This window comes from Castanea sativa, chromosome 7 (assembly GCF_040712315.1).
Source record: "Castanea sativa cultivar Marrone di Chiusa Pesio chromosome 7, ASM4071231v1".
In the NCBI taxonomy this organism is placed as follows: Eukaryota; Viridiplantae; Streptophyta; class Magnoliopsida; order Fagales; family Fagaceae; genus Castanea; species Castanea sativa.
In genome coordinates, this window is record NC_134019.1 from 39,981,751 (window position 1) to 39,997,504 (window position 15,754).

Sequence of the window (15,754 nt, forward strand, 5' to 3'; positions counted from 1 at the left end):
GGTTCTCATTCGCTCTCAATTTTCTCAACACAAAAGCAAAAACAGAGTATTTTTGAGAGTCAGAAAAGCGAATAGCTCAAAAAGAGGGAAAAAAATGTCGGGTATGGGAGACGGGTACGTGGGCACGGCCCAAGACGCCGTGAGGATCCGAAAGCTCGAGAAGCAGAGAGAAGCCGAGCGCCGCAAAATCCAAGAGCTCAAAGACAAGTCCGCCTCCTCCAAAGGCCAGCCAGGTCTCCTCCAGTTCGGCAAAAGTCGTGCCGAGGTCCGTCTCTTTTTTGTTTTTCTTTTTAGGGTTTCTCAGTTTCCTCAATTTTCACTTTTCTAGGGTTTCTATTTGCTGTGCCATATACAATTTTTACTTCAAATGCAATTATAAATTGAAAATTTTGACATGATTATATGATTATTTGAAGCTTGTGCTCGTAAATTTAGGGTTCGAATTCAGAACCTCATGCTCGTAAATTCGTATAATCATGGACACGACACGGGACACTGTGAAACCACAATTGTTGAAAAATTAGGAATCTAGGGATTCAACAATATGGCTAAATTTATTTCAAGTTTTCGAAAATTTTTATTTATAAGTAGTAATTTTTGTTGAACAAAAGGATCGAGTACACGGGGAGTGTACTCAATGAATAACATGGCTAGAAATGATATGTTCTCGAAGCCAATATCCACTCGAACAACATTCTGAAAACTTAGAGCTTCAAGTGTGAAATAGTCCGTTCACACCCCTCAACATAACGAGGAAGTGCTTGCAGAATGTGTCTTGTGGTGTCTGACCCGTCAGGGGTTTTGAAGTGTCTGTGCTTCCTATGATAAAATTATCGCTTAAGTTGTAGGTCTAATACTTCCTCTCAAACTCACTCCCCTAAAACCCAACATGTGGGATCTTTAAGGTAGATTGTAGACAAGGTTTGAAACCAGACCACCTTTAAGGTAAGGTGGAGACAACGTTTGAACTTAGACCACATGTTTTGATACTATGATAAATTATTACTTATACCAAAACTTTAAGTTGTTAGAAAATGATGAACTTAATAATTTAATCATTATTCTAACAAAATTTTTCTTTTGATTTTTTTGTTTAGGTTATTGTAAGCTAACTAATGTCTTTTTTTCTTTTGAATGGGTGTATCAGATTCTTGAAACTGCGTTTAAGAAGGAAACCGTGGGTTTGGTGACAAGAGAGGAGTATGTTGAGAAGGTATTGTGATATATATATATATATATATATATATATATAGAAATATAAATTTATATATAAATGGTAACTGCACATGCAGTTGATGGGTTTTGAACCCATGACCTCATTATCCAACTTGCTTGTACAAGTGGAGGAGTTGTCATTTGTGCTAGAGCTCATTGGCGGTATTGTGATATACGAATTAAGATCCTTTAGGGTTATTAGGGTAACTCCTCCATATAGTTCTTAAAATTTGCCCATCCATTTTGAAATGAGTGGATTGAATTTTGCTACATCATCAATAACCTAAATAGATACCAAAATGATGATAGCCAACATTTGTTTAAATGTTGATGATGTGGCAAAATTCAACCTACGAATTTCTAAATAGATGAATAGGATTTTAGGAAAATCATATTGGAGTTACTCTAACAACTCTATAAGATCCTAATCGTTGTGATACACACGAGTAGTTTTGTTTATGTTGATGAATGCGATTGAGGAGATGTGTACTTTTATTGTAGAGAATTAATATTCGGACCAAAATTGAAGAGGAAGAGAAGGAGAAGCTTCAGAAGCAGCAGCAAGAGTGAGTTTGAATCTTATGGCTTTTGTGTTAAATTTGTGAAAGTTTGTGTATTTTTTACTAGGGCCCTTTTGTGTTTGTGAGTTGTGTGATATTTAGTTTTTTGGTGGTGTTCCTTATTGTTACAGGGAGGAGGAGCTTCAATTAAAAAAGCGTAAACAGAGGAAGATAAAGGGGAATTCTCGGTTATCGTTTACTGATGATATCGAGAATGGTAGTGAAGAGGAGGAGGATGAGAATGGTAATATTCGCTGACTTTAAAACTGAAGTATTATTGTTCTTTGATACGAGAAATTGCTACCCATAATTATAAAATTTTACTTATTATCTTTATGCCACTACATTATGGTAATCAAGGGCTTTGTAGAATTTAGCTAGCTTCCAGTAGTTTCCCTCCCATCCCTTTTAATTCTGATGCTTAAATCTTGATCATCATTCTTGTGAAGTTGTGCTGCATTATATTCCCTGGGTTGGTTCTTAATTAAATATTTTTAAAAATTGCATAGTTTACTGAAGCAGAGTACTTCTCTTCTATTTGACCATGTTGAAGTTTAGGTGCCAGTAGTCTTTCTTCAGCAAGTTCAGGTTCTCATTGAATTATATTCCATTTCATAGGATTCATGAGGAATTCACTTGTTGAATAAGGTTGATGGGGATGGGCCTACCTTTTTTACAAAAATCATGAAAAGTGCTAGTTATTTAGATGGTTTACTTGTTGCCTATTCACATTGTTTCATTTGTTGAAAAGAGATCTAGTGAACCACTGATGCATAGTCAAATCTGAATCTGCATGTGATCACTCAGCTGTGAATTGTTCCTTGATGAAGCGAATGCATCAAATCTGTTGGAGTTTATATCCCGGGGAACACAAAATATCTAGAAATTCTGAATAAGCATGTAAAAAGTTTTATATTTTTAAACTCTTGATTGTTGTCATGAACGTTGTTGACTTTCAATTTCAATTCAGATCCTCAATATTGAAGTTATGTCTAAGAGATGTTTGAATGTATTTTCCTTCTGAAAATTAGAACTTGGATGGATGCCAAGCGTTAGGAATTTTATTTCTGGTTCTCTTTATTTTTCCTATAATTTTACTTTGATTTTTTTTGCAGAAACTTCACAATCAAAGAAATTTCGACATGGCAAATATGGTAAAGATCCAACAGTGGAGACTAGCTTTCTGCCTGACAGGTGTGGTATCTCTCTCTCCTCCTTCCCCCTAGCTCTCTCTCTCCCTCTGTGGTTTTGGTACTAACGTGTGATCTTAGAGGTGATGAGGATACGCTTTCAGTGAGAGGGAGGCAGAGGAGCAAGCTGAACGTGAAAGGCTGCAGAGACGGTGGTTTCTTGAGCAGGAGCAGATTCGAAGTAATTATGTGTTCTGATACCTGATAAAATTAACGTGAATGCATGAAAACTAAGTTCCTACTGAATCAAGCTTTTTGTGTATTTCAGATGAGCCTCTTCAAATTACTTACAGCTACTGGGATGGAGCTGGGCATAGGCGGGTGCTTCAGGTGTGTAGTGGTTACCTGAACTGCATATTATTAAAACTGCTTGTAGTTCTCTCTTTCTCAAATTTTTTAGGTGATTGATGTTAGTGTACCCTAAAGAAAAAAGAAATGAGAGAGAGATCATAATATTCTTCTTCCTGGCCCGTTTTCTAATCATTTAGGTACGGAAGGGCGATACCATAGGAGAGTTCCTTCGGGCTGTACAGCAGCAACTTGCACCTGAATTTCGAGAAATTAGGACAACCTCAGTGGAGAATTTGCTTTATGTGAAAGAAGATCTTATCATTCCCCATGGAAGATACTATTGAAAACAAGAATTTAGTTATGGCGGTGATATTCTGCTGCTGAACAAGTACTAACTAATTCGATTCCATTTGTTCCCATGATTTTGTAATTGCAGCAGCATAGTTTCTATGAGCTAATCGTGAACAAGGCTAGGGGCAAAAGTGGACCGGTATCAACTTTTTCAAATTTACTCCTCTTTTAATTTGTTGTGTGTTCTTATTTTCCTGTTTTGGTTTTTGGAATTAAAAGTGGGGTTGGGGGGGGGGGGGAGGGGGACCCTGTGTTCGCACATGCTATCTTGCTGGTTGTTTTACCCACGTTTCAACTAGTAACTGAATTAACCAAGGAGAAAAATAAGAGAAGAGTATTTTGTATTCTGTTTGAGTATCTTGCAAATATAATTTTACTCGCTTATGCCTTATTTTGGGTTTTATAGTGGGTTTCAGCTTGCAACACTTGGTTTGTGTTAGATTCACACTTTCATGACAACCTAACAAGTGAAAAGTAATGGTGTTGTGTGCTTTTGGAAGTCTTACATTCTTGTTTTCTAAGATTTAAGGAAAATAAAGTTTTATGCAGCAGTATATGACTGATAAATGAGAAGATTTTGTAAGATGGTGGATTTTTAGTTGCCAGTCAGGTTTTGTTACATCAAAACTTAATTCATTTGCAGATGACCGAGAAATTGGGCTCTATAACTAAAACAAGCGGCTGTGGGCTTTTTAAAACAATTCTTTAGCTCTCTCTCCCTCTCTCTTGTTGCAGGGTTTATAGTTTGTATTTGATTGGGGTGACTTATTTATCATTTTTTGGGGGGGTTCTGTGCAGCTTTTCCACTTTGATGTGCATGAGGACGTGCGAACAATTGCTGATGCAACAATAGAAAAGGATGAGGTACATTTCATTCCTGCCTTATCATTATCTATCTCTTATATTTTGTAAATTTAACATTTCCAGAATCGAATATTGAAACACATGCACAACCAAGCCTGAAATATGGCTTCGATGATGTAAACATGGTGGTTAGGGCCATTTAGGAAATTCCCAATGCTGTGTGTGTGTGTGTGTGGGCCCTGACAGTATAGTATCGGGTGAGAGATCATGGGTTCTAATCTCTTGGGGTGAGTTAAATTATAAAGCAAAATAAGGAAAAAAAGAAGGGGGGGCGGGGGGCATGTAAGGTTGGAGCATCTGTGTTGAATCTTCCCTATTATGTGTAATTAAAATTTCTTGCATCTCTTTGTGTCAATTCACTAATATTTTTGAACCTTCTGACAGTCTCATGCTGGGAAAGTTGTCGAGAGGCACTGGTACGAAAAGAACAAGCATATTTTCCCTGCTTCAAGATGGGAGGTGTGTTTTTCACTCAGTCATAAATTTTAGATTTGACCTATCACTGCATGTATGGCACCCTCAGCTGTCAATCTAGGTTGTCTATAACTACCCCAGCATCTCAGTTCTCATTCTAGAACAATTGTTTCAGAAATATCCACTTGACTTCAATCTGTTCAGGAGCTTAGATAGTTAGTGTGATTACTTTTGTTTGGAGTGCTTATATCTTATCTGAAGAGTGCTACTCGTCTGGGAGTGCAATGGACAAGCAGCATGATGCTCCTTAGATGTTTTCTAATCACTTCTTTTTTATCTTTGTTTTGGCAGATATATGACCCAACGAGAAAATGGGAGCGTTATACCATCCATGGGGATTGATTATTTGTCAAAGACATTACCAGATCAAGAACTTTATGATACGTTTCGAAAGCAGTAGAACCCTATTTTATCATCAGTTGTTTGGGCTCGATTTTTGAATTGTTATGACTTACCTACCAGTTAAGAATGGGAGGTTTAGTTCCTTTACTCTTTTAAGTAATTCGCATACAGATCATGGAAAATGCTTGAAATAGATTGTAGAGACCGTTATTAGTTATAATCTTCTCCCACTCTTCTGTTTTGTGCTTATAATCTGCCCGCCTTCTGCAAGTGTTACCATACGGGAAAGAAGGAATTTATGTCAGAGAAACATATAGACAATACTGGTATGATCAGACTAATTTTGTTTGTGGAAGGATGCTATTCAAAATATTCATAATTGAAGGTTTTGAAACGGTTTTCTTAAAAGGGATTCAATCACATTACCGTTCAAGTGAAGCATCTGCCCTAGAAATTGTTGTGGAAGACTTATTTTTGGCTTTATTAAGAAATAAATTGCACTGAACATTTTGTGATATTTAAGCATATATAATAAATAAGATTAGTTCATGATTAATTTTGAACTCACCACATTAGTCCCCTAGCCTGGATGACCCTCAACTCTGGTCACCGAGTTTACAAGAAGAATTTCACAGCTCATATTCACCTAACGCTATTCAACTAGAACTATTTACCTTATCAAAAAAAAAAAAACTAGAACTATTTAAATTATTAATAAGAGCAACCAAATAACGTCTTAATTATTGCTCCATTATGTATGTTGTAGAATGTCAAGAACTCCAATTATGGCATAAAATGTAAAAGGAATAAAAATTCATCTAACATAATTTGTCAACATAATTGTTTATTTCCTTCTCAATTTCACATAACCAGTGCTTTAGTAGCTGTAAAGATAAGGAAAGAGCAGTGATTCCATCCAGGCTATTTGATTTTCCCAGCTCACTAAGATACACTGCTTCTGTTTAACAAAGGATAGACTGACACCAACCCGTACAAGTTGCAAAGTACTGAAAATATTTTGTTGATTTTTCATAGGTTGAAGCAGAGTAGAAACTTTTGCACCAAGGATGATTTCACTTGCTATAAAAAAAAAACACGGATTAAAATGAAAACCAACTAAAATGATTAAGCTAAAAAACGAATTAAAATGAAATATGCTGTAGCCTATAGACATGAACTCAGTAAGTAAGATTTAGAAAACCAATATATTCATGCTGTTGAAATGAAAAGAAAAAGTAGGACCCAAAAAACAGAAGTAGTTAAGACCCTAAACTGTCACAAACTCGTACAAAGTTGCAAAGCAGTGAAAATATTTATGTTGATTTTTCATTTGTTGAAGCAGAGTAGAAACTTTTGCTCCACGGTTAATTTCACCTGCCAAAAAAAAAAAAAAAAAAAGCAAAGGAGAATAGAGAGAGACAACCAACTAAAATGATTAAAGCCCAAAACATCAAAAATGAATTAAAATGAATATGTAGTGTACATAAACTCATTAAAACAACATTTAGAACTATGTTTGTGCCGTTAACCAATACATTTAAGCTGTAGAAATTAAAAGGAAAAAAGTAGAAGGACCAAAAAATAATCAGAAAGACCCCAAAAAAGGGGAGAAGAAGGAAGAACAAACTGTGAAATAAAACTCATTGCTTAATTTGTTGATAACAGAGGCAAAAATTAAGAGTCCACCACAAGATGAAGCAGAAAAGAATTTACCTGTAATATAATAAGCAAATAGGTTGTGGGTTCAAAGCATAATAAATAATTGAAAAGAATAGATAAGAGCTTCATTCTAATCAAAAGAAGAATTACCCTTACATTGATTAGGGAAATATTTTGCTGTAAATATTATTAGGGAAAAAATTGAATTAATTGGAGGGAGAGATTTGAAATAAAAGAAAGGTCCATAAGATATTTTAATAATGCAAGTGCAGGAATTTATTGTTCTTAGCTAATGGTGATTATCATTACCTTTCAATGTCACAGATTTGAAGAGAATTAGTGAGTTTCTAGAAGTTTCTTAATACGGTAGTTTACATATAGCTTATACATACGTGGACAACTTGAAACTAGTATTTGTACTAGATGGGGGCTCTTCACCATCGACTTGATATAGGATGCCAAGAATCCGAAGATAGTTGAATCAGAAACTTGTGGGCATTTTGATGGTTTCGGGCCCAACATTCAGCAATGTTTGCAAATAACATAGATTACCCAATTCTAACTCCTCACTTACCCAATAATCGTAGGGTAGGTAAAGATGCCTCAACTGTTCCATCTCCTTAAAAACATTTGGCACTCTCACGTTGATATAACCAACCCGTAAATCAAGTGTCTGCAAGCACCTCAAATTGCCAAGGAATGATGGCACCTTATTTATATTGGTATTTTCCAAAGATAAAAATCTCAAATGGATAAAACGTCCAATGTCTTTAGATAAGTTTTTTCCTTAGTAATTTTTCAGATTTAAGACTCTAAGCAACTTGGATTTCTTGAAATAAAATTCTTTAGGAGGCACAAAGTAGAGAAGAGACCTGAGGTAAGGATATTCATTGAGGTAATTATCATTTGATTCTAAAGTGATAGCAAGTCTTCTAATTTTACCAATATGCCGTAGGCTTCCTTCCATGGAGTGAATATTTTTCTTGGTGATTTGGAGGAAATTTTCTTGTTGGGCTTTTGAAATGCAAAAGTCTCGCATAAGATCATGGATTCTGCAAGTTTTGATCCTTCCAAGTATGCTACTTTCCCCTACCTGAACCATGGACCATGGACCTCTGCATTAACTCTCTCAAATATTGCTCTCCTTCATGCTCCATTGTATCCTCACTATCTTCTCCAAGCCAAATAAAACCTTCTCCCATCCACATTTGTATTAATTCCTCTGTCAGTATCTCCAAATCCTCTAAAAAATGTCTAAATATAGAAAACATGGTTTTAAGTGGCAAGGTAAATCGTTGTAACTTAATCCTAACCCTTTATTGACTCCTACGCCATGCTTAAGGAAGATACTAATATTTGACTTTTATCCAATATAAAGGCTCTCGACTGGTATCAAATTAATTTTACTAAATTATTTAAAATGCAATTACAATTAATTCAAATTCAAATTCTTTATTTTTAACTTTTATGTGGTAATATTTTTCTCAATTATTTTGGAAGCATTCGCCAATTTGCTAATATATTAATAATATAAAAGTATTAGTCAAACCATTTTCTTTTCGAATTACTATTATTTTTCATTCTTTGGCCAAATTTTGAATTATTCAAGTTTCTCGTACTAACTATTACGAGTGTATTCACACAAAAATAAAAAATAAAAATAAAAACTAATACAAGTGTAAGTTTCTAGAATTATCATTGGTTGGCGTAGGGCTAGTTTAAATGTGAAATTCAAGTTTGACCATCTTGCAATTTTAACTTCGGAGTGGAAAAACTTGTTCAATAAACCTCTTTTCTTTTTGAAAGTAGTATAGAGCTACATTTTCCCACGAAACTTCCCCTTTTTATATACCTATAATAATATACGTAATAGATTCAAATTAAAGTTTGTAACTTAACTAACATCTTTTAGTGTTTCCAACAGTGTCTAAGGTACAAATTCCTCATTTTTCATTGTTATAGTGATTTTTTTTTTGAGATTTTTTTTTTTTGTGGTGATTGAATTTTATATATATATATATATATATATATATATATATATATATATATATATATATATAGACACACATACACATACACAAACACTTTTTTGGACCAAATGATATTGAAAAAGATAAAATTATATAACCAACATTTACGTGCACTTGGTCCAAAAGTTTAGAGAAATATTTCTATATATTTTATCATTCATATTGAATATATCTATTTTTGTGTCACCAAATACCAATATTTTAAAAATTGAACAGTTCAAAGAACTAAAAAAAAAAGATAAGTTCAAGATTTTGATGTCGGACCGAACCTCAACTAGAGTTTAAAATGTGATAATGTCACAAGTTATTTAATAATTAATCGAGATAAAAAAAATGAATTAAATTTATAAATATTAACAAAATTAAGTGAAAATCAAATCTAAATGAATTTAACCAACTTTCAAATATATTTTCACCACTTTTGTAAGGTAAATAAAAAATAATGAAGCATAAACAAACCTATCTTTGTAATATACTTATTAGCTCTTCAAGTACAAAACATTTTAATATGAAATAAGGTATTTTCAAAATAAATATGTATTTATTGTTCATTAACTAATATATTATTATTATTTATTTGTTTATGTATATGGCCAACTAGAGATGACAATTTTGCCTTGCCCCGCCTTGACTTACCCTTCCCAACCCCACTCCCTAGGTGGAGCGGGAATGAGACAAGATTTTAGCCGCCGCCACAGGGCAGGGTGAGGATGGGCTTAGATATTTTAGCCTTGCCTTGTCCTGCCTCGTGTTGGTAAGGGATATAATTGTATATTTTTCATACCCTAATCCCTACTTTAAACAAACAAATCAATTCAGGCTCAAATTTAAATGCATGGGTATTAAAATATTTGTTTTTGTTGTGATACCGTCTTTTTAAACACTTGGATAATATTATTCAGCTCTTATTAAAAATTAGTTTGATTTGATGGAATAGATTTAGCTGTAATTTCAAATATATTTATATTAATGATACAGGTTTTATTAAAAAGAGTTGTAATAATTGTGGGACAAATTAGCACAAAGTAGAATTTTACGGAGCGGGGCGGGGTCTTGCATGGGCCCCAAGGGGTGGCGATAGGGTAAGGAAGTTTTTCCCATCATGCAGGGCGGGGCGAGGCGAGGCAAGAGTGGAGCAAGACAAAACCATGTAGGGCGGGAGTGAAGATCACATCCTTTGATCCGACCCCTCTCCATTGCCATCCCTATAGCCAACTATATTATTATTATGGACAAAACTTAGATACAATACCTTAGGTGCTGTTCCTTAGGTTCTCCATTTAAGATTGAGCCATGTGGCTACTTAACTAAAAAATACAATTCCATTCTATGGGAACCTAAAGAACAACACCTAAATACTGTATCGAAGTCTTGCCCAATTATTATTATTTTGGGAAGGGAATAATTATGACGGTTGGGTGTGGAATATATATAATTCTCTTAAAAAGCTTACATAAGGAAAGCTGATACCTTAGTGATTAACATTTCACTCTCCAAATAGGTAGGTTAAAGGTTAAAGGTTAAAGCTGATACCATAGTGCCAATTTTTTTTTTTTTTTATTATTATTTTTTTTTTAAGGACTGAAATGGCAGTTTTTGGAGATTTAAAAATTGGCCTAACGGCCGATCATGGGTAACCCGTTCAGATTGCATTTATTTATCTATCGTAGCTCAATTTGCACCTCCAAATACAATTCTCGGTTCCTTTTTGTTGTAGACTTGTAGTGGTTGAATTATTAAATAAATAATTAAAAAACTATTGTTAAAAGTACTTTTTGGACCATAATTATGAATAAGATAAAATTTCATAATCAACATATTACATTTACGTACGCTTGGTCCAAAGTTTTAGAGAAATATTTCTCTATATATTTTATATTTTTGTGTCATCAAATACTAGTTAAAGATACCAAAAGAAAATTGAAATAAGACTTTTTTTTCCCCTAGAGGTTATATTTGGTTTAAATTGGAGGATTAAGTATCTGCTATCTACATTCACATGCAGCAAATACAAATTAATATTAGATACATAGGTGCCCACACATACATAAACAGACGCATATAATTATATATTAAAATTTATTAAACCTCTAATATCTTACAATTAAAAATTTATATCTAGATAAATTTATTATTTCCAAGTTATTATTTATTTTTACTTTTAAAATTTTTTATTAATAGTTCGTGTTTCATTCAAATTAATTAAGAAATAAAATAAAAGAAATATTCTTCAAATTAATTACCAAAGGAGAAAATTAGTTGCAATACCTTTTCTCCGAGAGATTGCTATCTTCTCAAGCAATTCCCAACTCCTTTCCTCATTTAGACAATGTAGTTTGTGGTGGAAACCTATAGGATCCACATACAAAGCTACATCTCCATTATGAGATGTAAGCAATATCTTACTGCTAGTACTCTTCATGGGGAAGGCTTCACATAGAATGTTCCAGGTCTCAATATCCCAAATATCATCTAAAATTACCAAACACTTTTTCTCACATAGAAGTTCACGAAGTTTCCCAACGATCTCTGCATCTACCAACTTTTGAATTCCATCCCTTTCCTTTTCGTCAAGCTTGATCAGAATTTCTTCCCAAATACGTCTTCTTTGACATTGTTGTGAGATATACGATCAACTGCAGCAATCACATTGTTGTTTGATTTTGTGGTGGTTTTGAACCATCTTGGCTAGAGTGGTCTTCCCAATACCACCCATTCCGCATACGGAAGTAACTCTCTTACCTTCTTCATCTCTTAGCAAAAACTCTACCAATTTATTTAGATCATCATCAAACCCAACAACGTCATGTTCAAGATGAGAAAATGTTTGTTTAAGCTCTTGTTCCCTCTAATTCGAAGAACTAGACTCACCTCCTTGAATTATAGATTCTTTTATGCCAAAGTCTCGAAAAATCGTTTTCAAATTAGTAATTTTTATTTTGATATTTTCAATCTTTGACCCAACATTGTATGCTGTAATTCCTTCACTCAAGATGGTTGCAAACCTTTGCATGCCTCCTCCCTTTCTAGATACAACTTTGAGGGCATATGTCACAATGACATCTTTGGCTTCATAAGCAAGATCTCTTGTTTTAGCAACCCACTGTCTTAAAGCCACTGATTCATCCTGCCTCGCATCTGCATCCTTTAATAAGCCTTGCATTTGTTTGAGCTTAGTTTGTAGCTGCTCAACTTGGGTACTCACCCCACACAAGAAGTTCACTTCTTGTATAAGCGAGTTGCCAAGCCTTTCTGCCACACCGGATAAATTTAGATTCAAGACAACTGCCAATCACATAGCATAAAAAGCATGTTAGGAAATGGATTAGCTGGAAAATGTAAGTATGAAGATAAGCAAAATTCTAGATATATAGTTTTTGCATTTTTTTTTACCCTTTTGCTACATGAATAAGGGGTGAGGGGGAGAATGGGTTTGTGCGTTACAATTAACAATTAACAAGTAATTGCAATTGTAATTTATTTAGATCATCGTCAAACCCAACAACATCATGTTCAAAATGAGAAAATGTTTGCCTGCGCTCTCGTTCCCTCTCATTCAAAGAACTGGACCCACCTCCTTGTATTATAGATTCTTTTATGCCGTAGTCTCGAAAATTCGTTTTCAAATTAGTAATTTTCATCTTGATACTTTCAATCTCTGACCCAATGTTGTGTGCTGCAATTCCTTCACTCAAGATGGTTGCAAACCTTTGCATGCCTCCTCCCTTTCTGGATCCAACTTTGAGGGCATATGTCCCAATGACATCTTCGGCATCATAAGTAAGCTCTCTTGCATCAGCAACCCACTGTCTTACAGCCTCTAATTCATCATGCCTCGCATCTGCATCCTTTAATAAGCCTTGCATCTGTTTGAGCTCAGTTTTTAGCAGCTCAATTTAGGTACTCACCCCACACAAGAAGTTCGCTTCTTGTATGAGCGAGTTGCCAAGCCTTTCTGCCACACCAGATAAATTTAGATTCAAGACAACTGCCAATCACATAGCATAAAAAGCATGTTAGGAAATGGATTAGCTGGAAAATGTAAGTATGAAGATAAGCAAAATTCTAGATATATAGTTTTTGCATTTTTTTTTACCCTTTTGCTACATGAATAAGGGGTGAGGGGGAGAATGGGTTTGTGTGTTACAATTAACAATTAACAAGTAATTGTAATTGTAATTGTAATATTGTAATTGTACTTGTAATTGTAATTGTAATTATTTAGATCATCGTCAAACCCAACAACATCATGTTCAAAATGAGAAAATGTTTGCCTGCGCTCTCATTCCCTCTCATTCGAAGAACTGGACCCACCTCCTTGTATTATAGATTCTTTTATGCCGTAGTCTCGAAAAATCGTTTTCAAATTAGTAATTTTCATCTTGATATTTTCAATCTCTGACCCAACGTTGTGTGTTGTAATTCCTTCACTCAAGATGGTTGCAAACCTTTGCATGCCTCCTCCCTTTCTAGATCCAACTTTGAGGGCATATGTCGCAATGACATCTTCGACATCACAAGCAAGATCTCTTGCATCAGCAACCCACTGTCTTACAGCCTCTGATTCATCCTGCCTCGCATCTACATCCTTTAATAATCCTTGCATCTGTATGAGCTCAGTTTTTAGCAGCTCAACTTTGGTACTCACCCCTGACAAGAAGTTCGCTTCTTGTATGAGCGAGTTGCCAAGCCTTTCTGCCACACCGGATAAATTTAGATTCAAGACAACTGCCAATCACATAGCATAAAAAGCATATTAGGAAATGGATTAGTTGGAAAATGTAAGTATGAAGATAAGCAAAATTCTAGATATATGGTTTTTGCATTTTTTTTTTACCCTATTGCTACATGAATAAGGGGTGAGGGGGAGAATGGGTTTGTGTGTTAGAATTAACAATTAACAAGTAATTGTAATTGTAATTGTAATTGTAATTGTAATTTATTTAGATCATCGTCAAACCCAACAACATCATGTTCAAAATGAGAAAATGTTTGCCTGCGCTCTCGTTCCCTCTCATTCGAAGAACTGGACCCACCTCCTTGTATTATAGATTCTTTTATGTCGTTGTCTCGAAAATTCGTTTTCAAATTAGTAATTTTCATCTTGATACTTTCAATCTCTGACCCAATGTTGTGTGCTGCAATTCCTTCACTCAAGATGGTTGCAAACCTTTGCATGCCTCCTCCCTTTCTGGATCCAACTTCGAGGGTATATGTCGTAATGACATCTTCGGCATCATAAGCAAGCTCTCTTGCATCAGCAACCCACTGTCTTACAACCTCTGATTCATCTTGTCTTGCATCTGCATCCTTTAATAAGCCTTGCATCTGTTTAAGCTCAGTTTTTAGCAGCTCAACTTGGGTACTCACTCCACACAAGAAGTTTGCTTCTTGTATGAGTGAGTTGCCAAGCCATTTCTTTTTTGTGAAAACAAGTGAGAGATGATCTGAAAGCAACAAATGGCTGTGAAGGATAAGATGGAGGAACCAAGGAAATTGTGGAGCTTGTAAATTGAATATTGAAGAAAAAGTAGTAGATGACTATGATGGGGATGGAAGGAATAAAGGACATTTCCTTGTGCTTATCGGAACGAAAAGAAAGAGAGAAGAAGACAGAAGTTGGGATGTGAGAAACAAGATCGAAAAGAAAGAAAGAAGAAGACAGTGGTTTAGGATGGGAGAAACAAGATCAAGAAGGAAAAGAGAAGAAGAAATACCTGTTGAAAAAGCATGATTGCCCAGAAGCTTCTCATGGAGAAAGAGCATAAAGGAAGGGGGCGGCTGAAGATAAGAGTAGGGTTTTAAAAATTTAAATAGTAAAACGTCCTGAAAACTGAAAATACTGTAGTAACATAATTTTTAAATGTGTAAATAGTACCGTGGGACCCACTATTAATAAAATTTTTGGTGAAAAAGAGGTTTGTGGGTTCCGTGAATGGTGCACAGGATCCACAAACTTGACAGAAACACGCTTCTTTAAAAAAAGAAAAAAGAAAAAGCAAAAACGCAAACGCTGGACGCACATCAGCGCTATCCAAACGCTACTTTAAACTTGAGATCAGTTGGCCAAAACACGCGAAGCATACCACTAAGCTATTGATTCAATTATGTCTTAAAGTTACATAATTATATATATACAATTTGTTTCGGTCAGTTTTGTTGTCCAAAAATCTAGCACTGCCAACAATTTTTTTGAAATTTGAAAACCAAAATCAGAGAAAACCGACATATATATATATATATATATATATATAATGCCCTCATCAATGACCAACCCAGAAAAAATGAGATCTTCAAGTTACTAGAACTTGACCACTCTGACAGCGAGTCTTTTAGCAGTGCTAGTGACAGTGAGCTTAGGCAAATATACAGGTCATCCTCTGATTCCTCTAGTACCAGTACCTCTAGTGGCCCGGATGAACCTACGCCATGCAAAGATGGTTGTTGCAAAAACAAAACCATCAATGTGTTGAACAGACAAGAAGAACTTCTTTTAGACCTCATAGAGGCTATAGAAGACCCTATTATCAAAGCCCAGAAGCTTACCCTTTTCCATCAGACCTTAGTGAGGGAAACCAGTAAGCCTGCCCTTAAAATCCAGCAACCTAAGGTAGACTTAGAGCAAATTTACAATAGGTTTACCCAGTCCAAGAAGGAAGTTACAGTCAACGACCTTCAGAGACACAATCATTCCGAAATACTATTGCTTTCGGTGGAAACAGCTTTCACCTCAGTAAAAGCAATTTACTCTCCGGATTTTCAGCAATCATCCAGCAGC

The 15,754-nt window shown here is 35.0% G+C and overlaps 1 protein-coding gene and 2 pseudogenes across 2 annotated transcripts; 1 reads left to right on the forward strand and 2 right to left on the reverse strand.

Moving 5' to 3' along the window:
* LOC142605369 (protein XAP5 CIRCADIAN TIMEKEEPER-like) lies at window positions 1-5,804 on the forward strand. Of its 2 annotated transcripts, XM_075776835.1 has the most exons (12): window positions 3-265; window positions 1,148-1,213; window positions 1,717-1,781; window positions 1,907-2,019; window positions 2,891-2,969; window positions 3,070-3,146; window positions 3,234-3,295; window positions 3,454-3,585; window positions 3,693-3,746; window positions 4,406-4,471; window positions 4,856-4,930; window positions 5,237-5,804. In XM_075776835.1, the coding sequence occupies exons 1-12, from the start codon at window positions 95-97 to the stop codon at window positions 5,285-5,287; spliced, it is 1,011 nt and encodes a 336-aa protein (XP_075632950.1). In that variant the 5' UTR covers window positions 3-94; the 3' UTR covers window positions 5,288-5,804. The 2 variants fall into 2 exon arrangements, with proteins under 2 accessions (XP_075632951.1, XP_075632950.1); XM_075776836.1 differs by lacking the exons at window positions 4,406-4,471; window positions 4,856-4,930; window positions 5,237-5,804 and adding an exon at window positions 4,251-4,399 and having other exon boundaries at window positions 1-265.
* Window positions 5,805-7,282: 1,478 nt separating this feature from the next.
* Window positions 7,283-10,179, reverse strand: LOC142644450 (putative disease resistance RPP8-like protein 2; annotated as a pseudogene).
* A 1,036-nt stretch (window positions 10,180-11,215) lies between these two features.
* On the reverse strand, window positions 11,216-14,304 carry LOC142644451 (putative disease resistance protein At1g50180; annotated as a pseudogene).
* Between the last annotated feature and the right edge of the window lie 1,450 nt (window positions 14,305-15,754).

Coding starts and splice junctions, on each gene's coding strand:
- LOC142605369 (XM_075776835.1), top strand. CDS start 95: ATGTCGGGTATGGGAGACGGGTACGTGGGCACGGCCCAAGACGCCGTG. Junction 266..1,147: donor TCGGCAAAAGTCGTGCCGAG/GTCCGTCTCTTT, acceptor TGGGTGTATCAG/ATTCTTGAAACTGCGTTTAA. Junction 4,472..4,855: donor CAACAATAGAAAAGGATGAG/GTACATTTCATT, acceptor ACCTTCTGACAG/TCTCATGCTGGGAAAGTTGT.